The sequence below is a fragment of the Takifugu flavidus genome, chromosome 2 (genome assembly GCF_003711565.1).
Source record: "Takifugu flavidus isolate HTHZ2018 chromosome 2, ASM371156v2, whole genome shotgun sequence".
Taxonomy (NCBI): domain Eukaryota; kingdom Metazoa; phylum Chordata; class Actinopteri; order Tetraodontiformes; family Tetraodontidae; genus Takifugu; species Takifugu flavidus.
Window position 1 is genome coordinate 13,674,847 of NC_079521.1, and position 21,346 is coordinate 13,696,192.

Here is a 21,346-nt window from a genome sequence, read left to right on the forward strand (position 1 = left end):
GCACAAAACGTACTAATTTAGGTATAACATATTGAAAATAACAATATACAATTTTATATGCCTGTGCATGTGTTTTACTGTTGGTTTAGTAATCGATGGTCAAATTTTCAGAAAAAAAATGCGGTTTCCATTCACTCTTAAAAGTTAATGGCAAAAAAAAGTTTGATCAAACTGCGACTGTGCAGAGCGGCTCGGTCGCGCAGTGATGACGTCGCAGCGTGAGGAGGTGCGGATTTGCCACGTCGGTCTCTGTGCAGCGCATTTAACACTGTTGCTCCTAAAGCCCGTGGCAAACTTTAAAAGCCCTTATATGTCTTCCGCCAAAGACCGAGCGACCCTTGAGCATCACCAGCGTCCCTGTAGCTCGTCGCCACGTCGGTGCAGTTGGGGATTTTGAAAACTGGAAGGCTGTGCACTGAGGACTTGTCGAGCTGGAAGCCTCACAACTGACTGATGCATCCTCGTTCACTTCACCCTCCCGTATGTTGTCGATGTGCTGTGAGTAATAGAGGAATTACGGAGAGTTTTAAAGAGAAAAGGCGTTTGTTTTGACATCCACCTGGTAGCTACGAGCTTACCTGGTTCTGGTTGTAAGGCGACGATGCCCCCTAGTTTGTGCGGCGTATGTCAACAACCGTGTGTCATTATTTAGACATACATCTTCGGTAGTGGCCTCAGCGAGCCCAAAACCCGTCAGAACAGTTAAAAGAGAATTGGTTAGCAGTCTTTAGCTTCTAGCTCAACGTTTCTCCTGCTTTTTATACACTTTTAAAAGATTCTTTCGAAGTAAAACCCGAGAACGCATTGCACTTCCACATTGCGTCAAGATGTAATCCTCCAGTCGCATAGTTGTGGTCACAATCACTAGTTCCCGTTTTCACTGACCAACTGAAAGTACTATGACAAGTTGGTGCTTCCTGTTAAACGATTCGACTTCAGTTGGGTTAAGGACTCGAAGGAGGCACAAGTAATCTCAGCATATAATACAAGCTCTGCCACAAACCGTGTTGATATAAGGTCCAATCTCATAGCCAGGTTTGGTATCTGACCCCAAAGTTGGCTTTAACTTTGAAGAATCGAGTAGGGATTTATCAGAAACATGGCAAAGAATCATCTGTCACTCTGAATAAGGGCTGAATTCTATTTAGTTGTGTTTTTTGTGGTTGCTGGCGTACCTGAAGAGCCATTGGTAATGTTTCTACATCCAGTTATGACAAGTTGAAACAAGGGCTGTGAGGAAAGAGCTGCTATCCACATCAGGTCTCAAATGGTGAGGTCATCCTTTTAAGTACTTGTGTCAGTGAACATTTCGTCTGTTTGATGCTTAATTACGCTAAATACTGATTGAGGTATTCCTTTCATGCAGACACACTTGTAATGGGACCCATTCCACATCAACAAAAGATCGATTCTGGTTGCAGCTGTAAGCAGACAGGCCACGTACAAGCTGGTCTGATGCTCCGGCTTTTTGTTTTAGTTAAGCAATGCTGTGGTGGCACTTGGAATTGTTGCCATTAGCCAAGCTTTGCGGTAGTTTAGGTCCTGTTGTGCAGCTTTCCTCTTGGTCGTCTGTTGACATGCCTCAATTAAACTAAGTTTCTAACGAAGTTGAAGCTATTTAACGCTTGGGAGATTATAGTTGACCTCCGCAACGTGTTATTGACAGATGTGTGTGTATGTTCATCCTGAGGTGACTCACGGTGGATTATTTTTAGCCTGATGTGAACAAAGACCTGGTCGGCAGCTAGCATTATCTGCTAAAACAAAATGTGAAGATTTGACACTCTGCAGCCAGCCAGAGGGCCAAAGGTCAAGCATGTCTTAAAAAAAATAATAAAAAAAGCACTGGGTTTCTTTGCTTGACTTCAAAATAATTTTATGTTGGCCCAGATGAAAGCAGATGTTTTTGGTTTCGGAAGAGAGAAATGTGAACTGTCACAACATGCAAATCTGATCCAGGTTTCATAATGTGACTGTAACCTTATTTTCTGTCAGTTATCGGTTATATGTCAGCAGGATTATGAACTCTAGAGTTATAACACAGGGTAATGTTGGCCATAACTCCACACAGTTAGATTTTGAAAATAATATTTCAGGATCATTGTGTGTTCATGGCAAGCTACTCCTGCGAAAATAAGGTTGTATCGTTTTGAAATGTCACTCTGGCGCGATCAGTGTCATGATAACAGGTCACGTCTTTCATTCAAGTTCAACGAGGTTACTCCAACGGCCTTTTTATAGAGCTTCAGTGCTTCTGTTTTTGCCTTTCCTTTTGATTTAAAGTGCAACAGATTCTCCAGTTATTTCACAGGTTCAGGTTTCTCGAGGACACGCGGCTGTTATCTGTGTTTATTCTAAACCATTGAACAGGGCAAAGATTTGTTTAGCTTATCTTTCATTAATCACAGTTATGGTCAAATTGAGATTTTCGCAGTTTTGATAAACACCTTTGATTTTTGCTCTGTGTCCCTCCTCGACAGTGCCCTGGCTCTACATGGTGGCTCATTGAGAACGAGTGGAGTCCCAGCAGCTGTTGCTTGGTGGGCGGCATCTGTGGTTGCCACGGTAGCTGGCAACCATGCCAGGAGGCCGCAGGGGTCCGAGCAGACAGCAACTAAGTCGCGCTGCTTTGCCGTCCCTGCAGACTCTGGTTGGAGGCAACATTGCCAATGGCACAGGCCTCCGCAACCGGTAATACATTTAAACGTTTCTGCTTGATAACCGAGAGATTTACAAACCAATATCTGTCATTAAACTATTGACAAGGGGTTTCAAAAGTGTTTTATTGTGCAGTCTGCATTTAGGAGTATTTAAACAGTGATCTCATGTTATTAATTTTCCTTATCACTGCTCCCACAATGACCTGTTGAACTTACTGAAGGCGATGTCTGTGTGTGACAAGCACAGTGTTCTGAACACACTCTCTGTGTCCACCTCAGAAGCAGTAATTCCATGGGTCTCTCTGCGCCCCCGCTCTCGGCCCTCATCACTCCGGAGCCGGTGCGCCACTCGAGGATCCCCGAACTGCCACTGGACAGCAGCCTGCTTTTCGAGTTCCTGCTCTTTCTGTACTTGCTGGTTGCGCTGTTTGTCCAGTATATTAACATATACAGGACGGTCTGGTGGTACCCGTACAGCCACCCCGCTGCCTCTACCTCGCTTGTAAGAAAACACGCACCACTAGTGTTGCAGCATGCTTGACTCTAAGAATCTGAATTCCATGTTGGTATTTAAAGCATATTTCCTGCAGAGGTTAATGAAGAACAAGCTCTTTTGCCTGCAACTGCAACACGTAGTTTTAACCTTTTATGGAAGCAACTATTGTTTTCAAAAAGCGTCTTTCCTATTTCGTCTTCAGAACTTCCATCTTATGGATTACCACCTGGCTATCTTCATCACAGTCATGTTAGCCAGGAGGCTTGTTTGGACAGTAGTTTCAGAGGTCAGCATACAGATTGTACAATCCCCATTTCATTTGAGTAGCAGCTGTAAGAACCTAACCTACCTGAGGTCGGCGATGCCGTTGCTGTCTCTCTAACGGCCTTTTTGTCATCCGTCTCGTGAAGGTGTCTCAGAGCAGCCGTGGATCGTTGCTCCGCTACATGTTCCTGATCACAGCTCGACTCAGCCTGCTGACCATGTGCGGCTGGGTGCTCTGCTGGACGTTAGTCCACCTCTGCAAGAACCACTCTGTGCTCAACCTGCTCTTTCTGGGATACCCGTGAGTCTCTCCATACCCCCCGCCCTCACTCCTGTTAGGCAGGAGTCGCTGATACACACTGTCCTTTGATCTTAGGAAAATATCTATCTTTGTTCCGTTTGACAATTGGAGGTGTTCAATTCTGCAGTTTGAGATAAATTTCACTCTGCAAATGCATTCACGGTTGATAAGCTAGCGTCGCTTTGTGTTGAGGTTCTGAGTACTGCTTTGTTGGAAATGTTGGACTGATGAGCGTGCATGTGCAGCGCACGTCTGCCACATTGCTATGCTTTTTAAGCTCCTTTGACGGACGGACTCTGTTGTCATTATCAGGATTTTATGCAAAGAAGCCATGTAGGAGCACACATCTCAGCATCTGTCCTGCTGGCCTCCTTGTTCAAACTGGCTGTTGACTGATATAGAAATGACAAGTGCTACTGTCTTGAAGTTTTGCACTGGTGGGATGAAGAGACTCTGGCAGAATGAGTGAAATTCATTTCATTTTCTGAACTGCAGCAGTCATCCTGTGGATGCATATGCACCCTAAACCTGCACCTCCAGGATTAATGAACAGTTCAGTGCTGACTTTCTTCTGCTATTTGCTGCGTGTGTGAAGCGACTGACGCGAAGAACCTGCTGATCTGATTTAAAAATGAGGAATGGGCTGTTATTAAGTTACCTTGAATTACATTTATTTGACCCATTTGACATAACTGAGGCATAAAAATGCATCTGTTTTAGAAAATTCAGAATACACTCTAATAAGGAACATATTGAGATCATTTTCTATGCATTCTGATAGTTATCTTACCTTTTTAAATCTGCATTATTATTCCAGACTTTGACTTGTTCGTCCTTGTCCCCTTCCCTTTCTCCATTGGGGCAGATTTGGTGTGTATGTCCCACTTTGCTGTTTTCATCAGGAGGGAGGGAAAAGCCCAACACCACCAGCAGACTGCGACTACCAGTCGGAAAGCCAGCAGACCGAACTCGCAGAGCCTCCTTTGTTCCGACCTCGAGACTTACTCTTCTTGTTAAGAGAGAATCTAAGGCAGCAGTTCTCAACCCCCCCACACATGCCTATTCACACGTGTCCCCCGCACACACATTCTCACACACCAGAGTTAATTAGAGCAGAGGTGGAGGAACTAAAGAGCGACTTTAACCGGCGAATCAAGGAAGTGCTGTTTAACTCCCTCTTCAGTGCTTACTATGTCGCCTTCCTGCCTCTCTGCTTTGTCAAGGTTGGTAGAGTTTTTTTCCCCCCCCTGAAAACTCTTTACCAAAAGTTTGCGATCAAACTCTCTGGTACTGTTAAAACCTCATGATATTCCGTCTGCGACATGTCTACAGAGCACCCAGTACTATGACATGCGCTGGTCTTGCGAGCATCTGATTATGGTGTGGATCAATGCGTTTGTGATGTTGATGAGCCAGCTGCTGCCACCGAGCTACTGCGACCTGCTCCACCGCTCAGCCGCTCACCTGGGCCGCTGGCAGAAACTGGAGCACGGCTCATACAGCAACGCCCCTCAGCATCTGTGAGCGCCCCCTTGTGTTTACACTAGTATGTCATCCTTTTGCACAGGTGTGTGTGTGTGTGGGTAACTGTGGTCTGGATGTGTTTTTAGATGGTCTGAAGGCACCATTTGGCCCCAAGGAGTGTTGGTACGACACAGTCGATGTTTGTACAAGGCCGTGGGGCCTTATAATGTCGCTCTGCCCTCAGATGTCTCCCATGCAAGGTTTTATGTGAGTACTTTTTATATCATTAAAGCAGCAGCAATAACTTGTAGGTATTGAATTAAAATAAGGCGAAGCTGTCCTTCTCTGCAGCAGAGACCTGTTTAAATTAGTGTTTAAGAAATAAACATCTACATGTACATCTGGACTTGTCTGTTCCAGAATACTTGTTTTTGATCTTGTTTTGGGGAAGCCATTTCTTTTGTGGCACTATTGAGAAGAAAAAAAAAACAGTTTTGGTCTCTCCAGCTCAGGAGCAGCTAGTCGGCCCAACTGTACATCCAGACCAGATCCCGAGATTCAATTTTCAGGCAACACATTCTAATAATCTAGAGTAAAATTGTTTCCATTCCTAAAAATCAACTGCTACATACTAAATAGTAGAATGTTTGATTGTTTTTTTTAACATTCATTCCTTTTCTGTACTGTAGTTCCTTTTCCACAAGCCTTTGAGGATTCTGAACCTGCTCATCTGGATTGAGTCCAGCGTGGTTTTGTACCAGTTATACTCTCTACTGCGCTCTGAACGGTGGAACCACACCTTGTCCCTGGGCCTTATTCTCTGCTGCAACTACTATGTCCTTTTTAAACTTCTGCGTGACCGCATCGTGCTGGGTAAAGCCTACTCCTACCCTCTGTCCTCCAACAGCTTGGGGCTCAAGTCACAGTAAAGGATTTTCTGTCAGATCTCGCCTTCAAGCTGAGGACATTGAGAGAGGACGGTTAGAGGTCTGCTGAAGTCCATCTGACGTGGAGCTCTTGGTGTCAACGCGCAGACTGTGAAAGCATTCGTGTTTTGATACGGTTCTATTTTTAATGCAATGTTTATAAAAAAAACCTATTTAAAAGAATATTTTTATTTTGTATACCGTTTCAAGTTGCATCTGGTATTTCCCATTAGTGACACTGAGCGTTATGTTGTTGCTAGGCGACAGGGAAGTCGGGGAATGCCGAGAAGCGACTTTCACCAAAGAGTGTGAGTGGCTAGTCACAGAGCGGACTCGGATGCGTGATTCAGCGATGAGAGGTTCTTTACTGAAACGGATGCAGGCGCTTCCACATGTCTTCACCTTTGATTTAAGAAAAATGAGCAGGTCGGTGACATTGCAAAGTAATGCAGTCGTTCCCCACTGCTGCACCGCTCACGAGTGTCACCAGAAGGTTAGCTATTGCAGGTGCTCTTCTCAAGTCCGATTGGTTTATACTTCCTCTTTCAATTTGTTATCTTGTGATCACTATGTGCACCGTTCCTTAAAGACCTGAACAGTTGTTTACTGTTGGCATTTGGGAATCAACTGCCCACAAACCTGAAACAAAACAGATTCTGTCTTCCTGGTTGTACTCACAGTTCCCCCTGTCATTCTTTATGTGGTTCAGTGGGAAAGGAAGCAGATATGATAACAAATGTGACTTACAACCAAAGTATCTGATGGTGCATTTAGGGACATAAATTTTCCTAGCCTCAGATATGGCCTTGCATGATAATTGAGTGTGTCGTCACTGTCAGTGTGTGTATGTCCCGCTCCCGGAATGGCGTTAAAAGCAGTCTGCCTTTCAGTTTGGTCTTTGTTGAACACAAACAAGAATCTTTAACGTGAGCCTTCAAGGGCTCCAGTCTGCAGTCAGTGTTTAAGTTCCGGCAGCATGTTGAATAAAGCTGAGGTCGTCCATCTTTATTTTGTGACAAAACCAACAAAACAGATTTGTTTTTTCCTCTGTTGACTTTGATTGTGCATCGACTGCTCCTATATGGTGGCAGAATGTCGTTCTCCACATCAACCAGTGTGCACCTGCTGGCCACTGTTTCTCTCTGTGCCTCAGAGGAGTCTTTAAAAGTACATGAATGCCATGTTGTGCCCATGTTTTGTTTCATTCCCCCCTGTGAAACAGACCTTAAATCAACTGCACAATGCAAAACCTCTTCATTAAAGGATTTATTTTTTCTGGCTTAATGCTGCTGATGACTTGACTTGGAATGTCTCTATAATTGTACCAAATCTGAGTTCTAAAGATTATTTTAAGTTACCATACAAAAGGCTTACCTGAACCCTGCTTCTACAATTCATTCATAATTGAAATGCCTTTTCGGGATTTGGATCAACAGGTTAGATTAAATACCCCCCAGACCACAAAGTATATTTTCTGCTGATGATGCTTTTTTCAGGTTTATATATATATATAAACCTGAAAAAAGCATCATAAACCCGTCAGGTTTTTGTGTGTGGGTGTGTGTATGTATGTGTAATATTCCATATTCCAAACTGCTGGTTAAATTGGTTAATGAATGCATGAGTGCTGGAGAAGTCATTGGAGCTGGTCCTCATATTTCGGCTTTTTACAGTGTTTTCAATTTTCACAACGGAATTTCAGAAATGTTTTACGACATCTGAAATAAAACAAGTGGTGTTTAAGCAGTGTTTTAATTATGCCCTAATTATATCATATTTGTATATACGGACTATGAAACATGGAAAACGGTTATTGCAATTTAATATATTTCATTCAAAAAAAAAATGCCAGGAACACTCTCAAAAACATGTAACGATGTGTTTTCACAAATGTTAACACAAGAAAGTAAAAAGTGCTTATAGAGGTTGATATCGAGGTGCCCAACGTATCTTGCACTGCTTTTGTTTAGCCACCAGGGGGAGCGACGCACCATTGTGCAACATTCAACGAATCGTGCAGCCTTGAACAGAATTATCTGCGTTCGGAGTACAAACTTCAGGTGGCAGAGTACACTTCAGGATGTTAGTACATTATTGTGTCCCCACCGTCATGGTTGCTTTGCAGAGAAACTTGTGAGACCTTTGGTATCTGACTTTACATTCATTCACTAAAGAGAACTCATAATCATCAGTAGAAAACCGTCACGACTTTTTAACGTTGCAATCTTTTGTATTGGCACAATAAAAAGCCTGAATTCTTCTCAGCTGTTTCTTCACGGCCCTGCCCCTTGTTATCTGAACACCACCAAAACATTTTTTCTCACTTCCTGCTTGGATCAGATGTTCTTCCAGATAATTTTAGCATCTGCTGATGTTTTGTTTTTTAATTTATTTTTACCCGAGAAACAGATAAAGTGACTTCTGTGTTTCATTGTCTGTTTTGGTTACCCTGGTTACCACCCAAACAGAGCTGATATTTCTTTCTCGGTTCACAGAATGTGAAGAAAAAAAGAGGACAAAATCAAATGTAGAATTACTGGTAGCTGATATCGTAAGACATGGGAAACATTTATGGTCATATTTAAACCTTTTAAATCTTTTTTTTTTTTTTTTTAATTATTAAAGCGAGGAGTCAAAGGCATGGCGACCACGTATCTGAGTTTTCAGACTCGGATACTTGGATGTATTTTCATATGCGTGAGTGTTTGTAAGGATTTCAGTGCAGTCAGTTTTGGTCATCAGTGTTTTAAATATGTGATGCTCCCAAGGCTTCCAAAGCTGACCTCTATGCTGCTGTGTAATGTGTGATGATGTTTCGGGGCCCGATGGCTTCTTCGTCCCTGCTCATCCGCTGTTCTTCAGCCCTCTCTGCAGTCCACAAAGTTTCCTTTAATCCAGTAGCAGATCTGAGCATATTTAAGAGGTGTGACTCTCACAGCCACATTAAAATCCTGAGATGAGCCATGACGCTCCACCCACTGGTGCCCGGAAAACACGCCTATCACCTTTCGCTCCCAGCGCTGGCGCCGCCCATCCCACATCCTGGCATAAACCCCTGAGCCGCTGGCACCAGGCTGGGCGTCGCAGTGCTGGTATAACAGGTCTGGCGTCTCCTCGCCGGCCCGACAGAAGCGGTAGACCAGCTGGCCTGGGCGGTCATTGTCAAACCCTGAGAAGTGGACTCGTCGTCCAGGAAGCCTCTGAGCTGGGGGGCTGATGCCCAACTTCATGTGCTTGCGCTTGTGGGGTTTCTTGAGTTCAAGCAATGCATAGTCGTAGTCCATCCCGATCTCGTTTGCATTGCCTTTAATCCACCCTTTGGGGACGTGCGTGCGTTTGGCTCTGATCCACTGGAACTTCATTTTGGTGTTGGTTGGAGGGACGTAGGGGGCGGGGCCACCCTCCACATGGTTGGTGAAGTTAGATGGAGGGTGAAAAGATGATGCCTTCGTGTCCCTTTGTTTAGGTTTTAGAAAGCCAACCCGAAGCTTCTGGGCTCCTTTTACATAGTTTTTACCATCGTGAACACAATGTGCAGCTGTGAGGACATGGCGGTCCCCCACAAGTGTACCAGAACAACCAGTGGACAGTTTGACGGACACTGAAAATGGATATTTCAGCAGAAAGTCCTGTCCTGCAATGCTAAATCGCCCATCGTGTCCAAAGATCTGTCGCTTTCTCCTCACGTGTGGCCGTGCATCCTTCCCAGGTGACCCTGATGAGTAGGTGGAACTGATGTGCGAAGTGGGCTTAAAGCCATAGATCCCAATAGCCGTCTCAGTGAGTTGGCCATTGGAGTGGAGAGTCTCGTAGGCCAGAAACTCCCGCAGGTCCTGGTAGCTCGGGCGGGGGGCTTTCTTGTGGCATTCGGGGTCACAGGAGGAGCCGACATCCAGGCGGGCTTGAGACAGGAAGTGAGGAGCTGGTTGGACCTTTGTCTGCCGTGGGAGAACCACTGGGACACGCTGGAGGACCCACCGAGGATGGGAGAATGTGAGAACAGGGGGAAGGAAGAGAAGTAATAGGATGGAAGAAAACCTGTAATTATGGGAAGAAAGGTCAGGAAAAGTCTTGAAGATGTAAAGAACACATTAGACACATAAAACAGCTGAATATTTGAGAAATATCAATAATTTGGCTCTTCGGCACGATGCGGTGTTTGAGTCTTTCCCATAAACAAGAGCTTGAGTCAACATTTGTGCAGTCCTCATGCTTGTGGTTTACATGTTTGAATATCTCGGTCCCTTTTAAAATGGAAAAACATTTGAGCCTGTTTAGAAAAAAGTGTTGGAATTTGGCTGTGGTACAATGCACCATGCTCCAAATATGACAGACTGGGCAAGGATCAAGGGCTCTCATGGAAAATTCCCCACATTACCAAGGGCGGAAAATGACTAAATAGCATTTTGTTGCACCGAATGTGAGTTATTTTACCATGTTTATGATGGTTCAAGATGGGAATCCTAAACAATTCCCTTCCTCCATCTTTTATAAATAAGTAAATATTTAATCAAAGCCCACCCAGGGTGTATAAACAGCTGAACTGACTTGGGATTAGGGTTATATTTTACTAGATTGAAATGGGTATAATTGAAGCTGATAAATTTGGAGGATCAAAAAGTGATTTTCAAGACAAAAGAAGGAAGAAAATGTTTAGTATTTTACGAGACTTTCTGAAAATTCTTTCCTCATCTTAAATATTTGAATTTGATACTTAGCCTCTTTTTGAACAGATGCGTTCAAGGTCTCTCTCGTCGCAGCCTTTTTAAAAATCGAATCACTTACCGTGGGAGCGCAGCCCTGGAGCGCATGGTTCTGCTTTGCAGGTGAGCTGGTTCTCGAACGCTGAAGGCATAAAAGCCCGAAAGCAGAACAGAACTTTTCTCGTCTTTCCACTCAGGATCTGCTGATTTTATGTAGCGCACAGCGGTTTGGACTCAGCCGAAAAGCGCGCAGGAGCTGGACCATGGTGCGCTGCTCGCCTCTTTAGTCTGTCTGGGCGCACGGTGCCGCGTCTGCTGTCGGGAGCGCGTATATCAGACCACTGCAGGTCATGTGACCCATCCCTGCTGATGGCATTAACTAACTTTATCCTGTCCATGCTTTAACTCCTACACGCGAGAGGGCGTGTTACCATTGTCTTTAAATGTCCCATATTAGGAATAAAAAGGGATAAATGGACAATTAATAAAGGGAAAGCGATATAGAAGATGTCTTGTTGTGCAACCATGCCCAGAGCTTTTGGCTATTAGTTAATAAATAAAATGTACTTAAACGTTACTTAATGTGATTTGATTTTAAATGTTTTTTTTAATCCCTCAGTTTTAGGTGTTTCCAGCACTTCTTCTCTTTTGCTGTATTTTTATCAGGGCACATCAAGTACATTTCATATACACCTAACCTTTAAGTCTTTCCCAGCAGACTATATTGATGAGGCAATATTCTATTATTTCCGTGAAGCATCCCTTTATTTGGTGGGGTTTTGGATGGAAGGACTGGTTCTTCAAAATAAACTAATCCATGCTGAGGTTTCCCACTGAAGCATTCAAAGCCCTCACTATAATTTAATTTTATTCATTACTACCAGTTATCTAGTCCTTCACTGTATCACAAAGTGGTCTAAGAAGACATTGCTTCTTATGACCAGAACAGGATGGAGCAGCTGTGACCTGTTTCATACTAAAATTGGGGCGACTGGATGTGTCTAAATGTAGAGGATGATGAAAAGAGGAGCTGAAAAGTTGTTTAGAGAATCACTGATATATTGCATGTGTTAATTGTCCCTTAGAGATTGACCCTGATTCACTTTTGGTCAGGAAAGAGAAAACAGACACTCCCTTCTCTCATCACACGCTCTCTGTGCCAGCGGGTGATCCACAAATGCCATCACTGTCCTTCCTCAATAAATACATGGCATCAGTGTCCAAACAAAATGATTGCCTCAAGTGAGACCATCCTCCCGATTCTTCTGTTTATTTCACAATAGAAATGGTTCCCAGATATCTTGAGATCATTTGATTAAAAATGGTGACCTCACTGCGAGGGATTTGCTCAGGGTACAAAAGGATCTTGCAAATATCATTTCCACTAACCGTGCTGAGTAGATGCAAGCGTCTGGTAGATGTTCAACCATCTCATCATTTTATTACTGACAGCTGCCCTCAGTAGAAGGAGTAAGACAAAAAATGGGGGTTCATGGGCCTCCTGCTGGTTACACCTGCAGGTCAACCAAACTCAGCTTATTTCCTGTACTGCAGCATTTTTGGGTATTTTTTAACTATGTATGTTATTTATAAGGAGTGTGCCTGTGATATTTCTTCTTCAACATATATGAACGCACTACTAAAATAAGAGACTTGTATTATAAAATGCTAAACACACCACTTTTTGTCAATATGCGGCATTCTTATTGAAGTGTTAACCAACAAAAGTATTCGAGTATTGCCTCACAACCATCCAAATCATGCTCCTGCAACTGATTATAATTGAGTGACTCGGCCAGAACAAAGGGTGGACCTGCTGGCTCACCCAACTCTGTTCTAAATAACCCACCCCTGCCTGAACACACACACAATTAGGACCTGCACACATCCCCCTGTCTCGCTGCAATCTGGGGCAGGAGGGTGTTCATGCCATTTTTGCATTTAATTCTTCTCAAGGAAAATCTGTTGGGTTTTTTACACCTTTTTAACCAGCAGAATGGAGTCCACTAATAAGGGAGTTGCTTCGATTTGTTTTGCATTGTCATGAAAGGGCCTGTTTGTTTGGCAAGCTTGCTGTTGTCAGGGAAACTCACATTCCCCAGAGTGCTGTTCATGTTAATTGTTTTATTCCTCCCACTCTCTTCCTCCTCTCACTTCTGGACACTGTCATAAGTGGGGACAGTCTCATATGGCGGAATTTTTGCTATTGATGTCCGTCTCACTCTGTCTCTCCATCTATTTCCTGTTTTCCTGGGACGGTGCCTCTCAGTATTGGAATCCTCTCTCCCATCCTGGCCCTCTCCTCTCATCTGTCCCGAGAGGCTGTGAAACAGCTGTTTGGCGAAATAAACACAGAGCTCTTTGGAAAAGCTATTTAGTGTGAAATCTTGGGAAGAACCTCAGCCAAGCCTCAGTGTTCGGGGCGTGGACATGATAAAACTGCTGGCCTCCACCTTTATTTTGAAACCACATTCGAATCATGTAAAATACGGTAACACTTTAATTTACGGTGACTTTTACACTCGTCGATTGGGGGATTTTTGGGTCTTTGCTTTTTTTTGGTGTTCGCTTTATTGTCAAGAACGGTATTTGGAAGTCCTGCTATTATGGATTTTATTTAAAGCTGTTTGTCATGGCCGATCTGCCTTATGTGCACATGACTGTTCCTACAATTGATGCTTCCAGGTCCAACTCCTCATTTTTCCTGTCTCCAGATAACAATTGCTCTGCCACTTCCTGGCAACATCTCCAGTCGTCCCGCCAGTCTCTTCCTGGTCTTCTGGTTTCCCACTGATTCACTTCCCTGGCTGCATTCCACACAGGTTGTAGTGGCTGCGAATCACAGGAGTCAGCGCATGAGAGGCCAGAACACAAAGTTCCAAATACTGAACTGAAACAGTGTCAGACAATACATCGGTTTCAATTGAGCTGACTTTGATTAATTATTATTGGTCTGCGGTTTAGGGTTAAACGTTTAATTTATGCTGGCTTGCTGTCTCCACAGATATTCACTGTGGAAATGTCGACCAGTAGCAACAACATGGGTGGTCACCTAGTAACGCTTTAGAGAGTTACTGGGCACCATCCTTGTGTCGTTCAGTGCTTAATAATGGCCCTTTTGTCACCCCAGCCCCCTAAATTACACATTATATTGCTGTAACTTCTGTTGTGACAATAATGAATTTTATTGTTCAGTCAACATTTGTTTACAGTAACCTACTTTCACACAGTCATTGTTTCAGCCATGCGCTGATAGGAAATATGTGATTTATCTTATTGTACTTTACAGTAATAAGTAGTGAAATAATAATATTTGAAATTAAATAATGTAAAGTCCATCATCATGCAGTAATTGAAATGTACTCATTATTTTGGATTCTGGTCTAATGCACAAGATACAGCACACAATGGGTTGGAAACAGTCTTGGAAATGGGGGTATCATTTTCTTTCTAGAGAAGATGGCCAACAAGACCGTGTAGTTCTGTATGTGTGCAGGTCTGAAGGCTTTATCCACAACAAAGGCCAGGAACAGCTAATCATTCACATCTGCGGTAACAAGCACCCTTAGAACACTGATAAACCATCTCCCTCTCTCCCACAAACGCGTGCACATGCGCGCACACTCACAGACGTAGATCCCCTTCCGTGTTCTGCTTTGTTGGCAGAGAACATAAACAATCCAAGCACCTTTGTACCAAGAGCTGCTTTTTTCAAAGTCTTGATCAAACACTGCAGCTCATGTAATAAGCATTAAATTCTATTTGAACCAAAGCTTTTTACAGAATTCTCTCTCTCCCACAATACAAAACACCTCTAAAACACCAAAAACAACCCTCAATAAGAGGGACATAAACAAGGAAGATTGTCTGGCATGTGAGAGGACTGCTCCTCGTGTCATCAGATGAACTGAGATATTTTTAGATGGAACATTAACCAGAGTACATTATACAATAAATGCTTTGTGAGGATGTAACTTCTGAATTTAATTGACTTAGCTTCAGTGACTAATTAATAATTTGCCAAGCTGAATGGATTATGTTAGGTGAAGCTCTCACTAATATAATAAAATAATACAAGCACAGTTGCGACAGCCGTCATAACCTCAGCTGCGTTGGGTTTATGTCTCTGTTACTGAGCAGCACAGAACAAACCTCCCAAAATGAACCCGTATAAACCGAACATACCTTTTTGCCAGCTCTTCCGCTGCTCCGTGTTTTGGAGTGTGCACATTTTTTTTTTGACCATTGTGGCACAATAAACCCACAACAACAACATGCAAACATACTTGCAGCGATGTCAACATGTGGCCACGGCCGTGGCCAGCGTGACTTGTGGCCAGTGATGCTCGGGGCAGGGCTTTATTTATTGTTTGCATCTTTTAGTCATGCACACATTGTTAGGTGATTTAGAGCTGGCATCTCAAAGAGGCACCAAACCAGCAAACAAAGTTATAATGTTCAACAGAGGTCAGATCTGTCCGATCATCAGAACGCAAATGTCTTCCCGGGCCAAAGCATTTCCTTTCCTTCCTCAGCATCCACCCAAATACAAGTGGTTTTCATGACTAAGATACAGTATTCTCAACAGTTTTTCCATGTAGGAAAGGAGTACTTCCACCGTGATCATGGGTAAATCCCCGAACTTGATGAGCTAAGTTCAAATGAGTCGCGTCCCTCTGGAAGATATGAGTGAGTTCCAGACTTAAGTTTTGCCTTGTGCTGTTCTTATGGATTTCATTTGGTTTTATGTAGGATGAAAAGATGACCTCCAGTTTTTAGCTCTGAGGTCATTGTACATGACAAAGGTTCAGAACGATCAGACGAATGGCATATTCACTCAAAACGCTGAGTCTGAAACAACTCAAAAGCACTCTGATAGCACCACTTCAATGGGCTGCTGTGGTTTTTTTTGTTGAACAGCAGTGATGCAGCATGTATCACACTCACCTCCACATGTGGAGCTCATGGCTTCTCAAACAGATTGGTGCCTTTCTATTTTCGTGCCTGCATGGATTCCATCCTAGTGATTCATCTTCCTTCTGCAGTCCAGGGTAGGATTTATTGCATAGATGGGTATTGTTAATTGTCTGTAATTATTGGCCTTGTGATGGTGTCCCCCACAAGGCACTTTGAACATCTACAAAGGGAAGGAGCTGTCCTTTTTCATGCAGTTGTTTTTCTCTTGGACATGATTTTTCTGTGTTTTCTCCCCATGATTATAAGTAAGAGATAATGATTGACAGGTTTGTGATTTTCCTAACCCATGCATGAGGGGCCAGGAACGGCAGCAGGGACAGTGACAGACATCCTGAGAGATCCCATCAGAGATTTATATGAATATGATCCCACTTTAATGTCTGGAAGCCATCACAATTCTTCTGCACAGCTGTTGGTCTGCAACGCATTAATGAGACTGAGACCACATGTTGAGATAATATCTCGCCCCCAAGAAATTTAACATTCGTGGTTTAATGAGTGTTTGCACGTTTTTGGGAGACCCAAGTGATTTACTAAGTGTTAAAAGCCAGGAGAGAGATGGGCCGTGCAAGAGGCTGCACATGCCTTCTCACGTTCCTCTCATGTCACCCTGACTCACACCAACCAAAACGTCAGCAAGCACAATGAACCCTATTCACTGTAGTGACTATGGTGATATAGAGATACCCCCCCTCCCTGCCTTGTGTATTCCGGATGATACCACAGCTCAGAGGTTACATTTTTCCAGTCAGGCAGAAGTGGTCTGATCACAAGGCGCAGGCCTGCATTTGCCATCACATGCACAAAATTACTCATAATCATCTAAAATAGAACTATTGATGGTTATCCATATTACTTAATGGGTTGTTGTTGGATGTTGTGTGCACGTGTGTTCGATAGATGTGAATCAGGATTAAGGCATTTGGAATGACTTGGTTTGGCTGTGTTGATTGCATGTTTATAGTTAGTCTTCATTATTACTAAACATATGTTTCCCTAAAAGAGAAGATGTTTTCCTCAGGGAGCAGATCATGATGATGTGCACTGTCAGAGGAGCTCCCGTTTGCCAGGAGGGAAGCCGTCTTAATGCTGTAATGTGACAGTCTAAGGGACAAAGAGTCCCATGATTGTAAATCTTATGGGCTGCAATATTTATAATACTGTCTTAAATTTGCTGCTGACACACACACATATATGCTAAAAACACTTGGTAGAGGAAGGGCTTACCAACACATGAGTTTAGTCATTATATTTTATATTTTGGGATTCATCAATTGCCTGCCTTATTTTCTTGACTCGCAGACCTAAGATATGTGTATCATTAGTGTGAATCCATAGCTGGATTCCTATGATCAGTCAAGTCTATTAATACTGTCTGATGTCAGCATGAGGTAATATAAACTACTCTCAAGTTTTTCCACTCAAATTTAACCTAGATGACTTTCTCTCTCAAGCCTCTTCTCTGCCCAGACACACTTGTTCCCATATAACAGCCGTTGCCATGGTGATGCCTTAACCAGAGCACAATCGCTGATCAGCAGGATGCACGGAGCATTTCAGGTTAATGAGTGTTTCCTTGTGGGAAGTTGCGTGTTAACCGCAGGAGGGAGACCTCTGCGTCATCCTGGGGGGGTTTTCCATGTTTTTATCACACTGGGAATATTGTTTCAGTGTTATTCTGGTAGTATAGCGTCTTTCCACCGGGACATTTTTATGAACAGACTTTTCATGTTTTCCTGCGTGGGCGATGTAAAGTTCTCCATTGTGTATTGTCCTTGGTATCTTTAAAATATTTCCACATACCAGGGGTTGCCCTGATAAGGACAAGTCTTTTCCTCTGCTGGGTTATTTGTTTCCCATAAAATGGAAAATCATGGTTGAAATATTCCCAAAGCCAGGCAGCAGGTATTAACTAAAGTTTAGTGAGCTCAAGAAATGTCCCTACTGCTAAAAGACTTTGCCCCAAAAAGAAGGACGTTTGATCAAGGTGGAGATGAAGCTGACATTATCTCTCCTTTGCCCAAAAAATGAACATTACGTGAAAAGGCCAAGTATGAAAAAATATCCAATCTTTTCCATACTTCATCCCCTAAAATGATCATCTGTCTTGGATTATTCCAAATGAAATTAAAAACTAAAAACACATAGTGAATAAATAACTAGACAGACAGACAGACAGACAGACAGACAGACAGACAGACAGACAGACAGACAGACAGACAGACAGACAGACAGACAGACAGACAGACAGACAGATAGATAGATAGATAGATAGATAGATAGATAGATTTGACAGATTTTAATTTTTGACAGATTTTAATTTATGACGTCTGTGGGAAATGGAAGGCATTTGGATTGGAGACACTCCTGGGAGTCTGTGCTGAGCGCCTGTCTGCCGGTCCTGCAGCCAGCCAGCATGCTCCCCCTGACCAAAACAATCTCAGACCCACACATCCGCAATGATGACTGTAGTAACAGAGGCGGGAACAATCAAGCCTCATTCAGACAGAACATCTTGAAGCGATAATGTCAACAATGTTACCATAAAACTACTGGGAATTCCATCTAATTGTATTCAGGTGCCGATGCCTGATTGGTTGCTCGGGTGTTTGCATTCATACAATGGGTGAACCCAATTACACGAAGAGTGCAACACAGCACCTCTTAGTCGTTATGTAGCAGACAGATTTGATCGGTCACGGTCGGCCAGCAGGAAGTGGCCGCCATCCAATCTGGCTTGCTGTCAGGTCAGACTGTAATTCCATGGTGCGATGTCCTTTGACCTGAACGACAGTCCACAAACACACGCAGGAAGACATGTTACTTTATCTGAGATAACACATCAAGCATTCACACTGCTCTGATAGATCATTCACACCTAATGAACACCTGAGGAACAACTCAATAGAGTAGATAAAACCTACTTTAATCACTCAAAAATCCTGAAAATCTGAATTCAAGCAAAAAATAAATAAACCAAAGATCGTTGCTTCATTTCCAAGCCACAGAATTTATCTGGTGAAGAAAATGAATCAAAAATGTCAGTTCAATCAGTTTATCTTTAGCAGCTCTTTTGCTCTCTTGGTTTTCTCACATCCCCAGTTGTCCAGATGTGAGCTGTGGGAAATTAAGCAGCTGTATTAAAGCCTTTACACACACACACACACACCACACACACACACACGCACGCACGCACGCACACACACACACACACACACACACACACACACTAATCTGCCAAACAGTTACATAAGTAATATTCTATATTTCTGCTCTGTGTCAGGCCTCGCTGCAACTCAGAGAAACATCTCTGTCCTAGTAGATGCAGTTGAGCCAGCTCTATTTGAAGGCATCTACACTGTGCAGAGTGTGTGTTCAGCACTGTCTTCACTGTGAGAGGAGCAGGAAGGGCAACTTGTCACTTGAACACTTTTGGGGTTTCCTGTATTTCCAGGAACTTTGCTGACGCTCAGCTATTGATTTAGCACCCAGGCCCTTTGAGGAATCAAGAAAGTACTCTCACTTTAAATACTTTTGTTTTTGCAAGTGTGCACATGTAGGAGCAAAACAAAATGTTTCCAACAACGTAGCACAGGACCAGCCTCCCATTTCACATTCACTGAAACCTGCACGTTAACTAGAACCACTGCTGTGGTTTATTTAGAAAAGCATGAGAGATTTTAAAGCATGTTACGAGCACTTCTTAACATCAATGCGTTTGTGCCTTTGGCAAATAATCGTGTACAGTATTCACTACAAAAAAAAAAAAAAAAACCCTTGCCTAAAATGCACTTCTCCCTCTGCACAGGCAGTTTCTATATTTCCTCCTCTACCCTCTGTTTTCTGAGAGGAGCTGCTGACATAGTTTGACCATAAACAGGCAACAGAGCTTTGTGAGCAAGACACAAACGTGCTGCCGACGCACATGCGTTCAAAAACGCACCACCAAATCCTTTGCTAATCGAAAAATAAACTTAAAAAATTGTTTTTAATAAATGCTCAGGCTAAGAACATGCATGTCATTAGAGTAAAATGAGCAGATGAAACACTTTGAGTTGTCTGTTTTGAATTTTTTTATCACAAACCATATTGATAACATCACATCGTCAAATCCCTCCATCTGCACCAGCTGCCTTTATGATTGAAGACAGGTACTTCTGTCATCTGGGGTCAGCTACTACACTAGGGACTGGGAAAATTCAAAACAAAGGTGGTGGGGAAGAAATGGAAGTCTGGTGAAGTGTGGAAAGGGAAAACTGTGAAAAAAATGTGTGTGAAGCCTGGAAGAGGAACAGGAAGGGAGGAGGCCTTCAAGAGTGCTTGGAAATGACATTATTTTGACATGTAGCGGATTTGACACGCGATGCCCTTTGGCGTGTGCCTTTACGTTTGTTATACTGTATCTGTGCGTGCGTTTATGCGTTCATGTGCAAGGCAGACTGTTAAGGGGCTGAGGGACTGGGTGTGGTGGTTTCTGGCTCAGGTCTGGTTTCATCACAGGAAACCGGTTTTTGTTCCCTCGGCTGTGCTGAACACGACTCTAATCAATAACAGACTGGGGAGGAATTGCACTTTTTCTCCTATGTCACCATCAGTTCAATCACATACCTTCTAATTATTTTGTTAGTCAGCACTCGAATTCTTTGAGTGTTTTCTGTGTAGTAGTGTTCAACCGATGCCTCCCTGCATTCTACTGCAGGTTTTGGATTTCTCAGTGATGATGTGCAGCATTTCAGGTAATTCAGTCACTCAGTTGGTGGATTCTGCTGGCTGAAATTCAAACTCACATGCAAATTACCATTAGATTAAACATGTCTCCAGGTTGCTTGTGATTACTTCCATCTTAATTATTGTAGAGGCCAAGATGTTGTTTTCACCCTCAACTCCAACCATCTGAGTTCTATAGATTGTGGGAAGTCTTCTGTCCCTTAATTCTTCAGTAATTCTTTAGCTTTTACATTAACAACAACTCTCTGTCCTCTTGATTTGCTGGTTGGACTGGATGTGGATCAGATAGCCAGTTTATGGATGGCTTTCTAATTTTATATCGGGCATTACAGGCCCGGGACATAACCAGAACATGCGCTTGACGGATCACTTATATGTTGTCTGTGCTGCGTGCTTCTCACGAGGGAGAATACTGTACATGCCCTCCGAGGTGGTGCTCTCCACCCCTTTTATCTTCACAATGCACTTCAGCGGCTCCAACATCATGGTCACTGACCCGTAAACACAAAGATAATGTTAAAAAAAATTTGATTCCAAGTCCCAAAGTCTTCTGTCTTTATCCAAACTCCAAGAAACACCCAGAGGAAAGGTCCTCTGCATGGTATTATTAAAATAAAGAATTTTATTACATTTCCAATAATGTTTTGTGAGCCTAAACTCACCTTTTATTAGGAGAATGGGCGTCTGCATCATTCTCTATGAAAGGGTGGAGGTCTGCTAAATCCACCTGGGTTTTCTGAGTATTGGCTCATTGCACAACAGGGCAATAAGCACAGAACCCTGCTGAGACCATATTTGGTTTAAGTCTGAGCTTTCACAAATACAGA

The 21,346-nt window shown here is 43.1% G+C and overlaps 2 protein-coding genes across 3 annotated transcripts; one reads left to right on the forward strand and one right to left on the reverse strand.

Moving 5' to 3' along the window:
- Window positions 1-207: 207 nt before the first annotated feature.
- tmem39a (transmembrane protein 39A) lies at window positions 208-7,395 on the forward strand. 2 transcript variants are annotated; one of them, XM_057025819.1, is made up of 9 exons: window positions 208-480; window positions 2,481-2,691; window positions 2,940-3,162; window positions 3,359-3,442; window positions 3,567-3,721; window positions 4,587-4,944; window positions 5,054-5,241; window positions 5,332-5,452; window positions 5,875-7,395. In XM_057025819.1, the coding sequence occupies exons 2-9, from the start codon at window positions 2,579-2,581 to the stop codon at window positions 6,112-6,114; spliced, it is 1,482 nt and encodes a 493-aa protein (XP_056881799.1). In that variant the 5' UTR covers window positions 208-480; window positions 2,481-2,578; the 3' UTR covers window positions 6,115-7,395. The 2 variants fall into 2 exon arrangements, with proteins under 2 accessions (XP_056881799.1, XP_056881800.1); XM_057025820.1 differs by having other exon boundaries at window positions 238-498.
- Window positions 7,396-7,916: 521 nt separating this feature from the next.
- LOC130521928 (serine protease 23-like) lies at window positions 7,917-11,122 on the reverse strand. The gene is made up of 2 exons (XM_057025821.1): window positions 10,897-11,122; window positions 7,917-10,149 (listed from the first exon to the last, which is right to left on the reverse strand). The coding sequence occupies exons 1-2, from the start codon at window positions 10,920-10,922 to the stop codon at window positions 8,970-8,972; spliced, it is 1,206 nt and encodes a 401-aa protein (XP_056881801.1). The 5' UTR covers window positions 10,923-11,122; the 3' UTR covers window positions 7,917-8,969.
- Window positions 11,123-21,346: the final 10,224 nt, after the last annotated feature.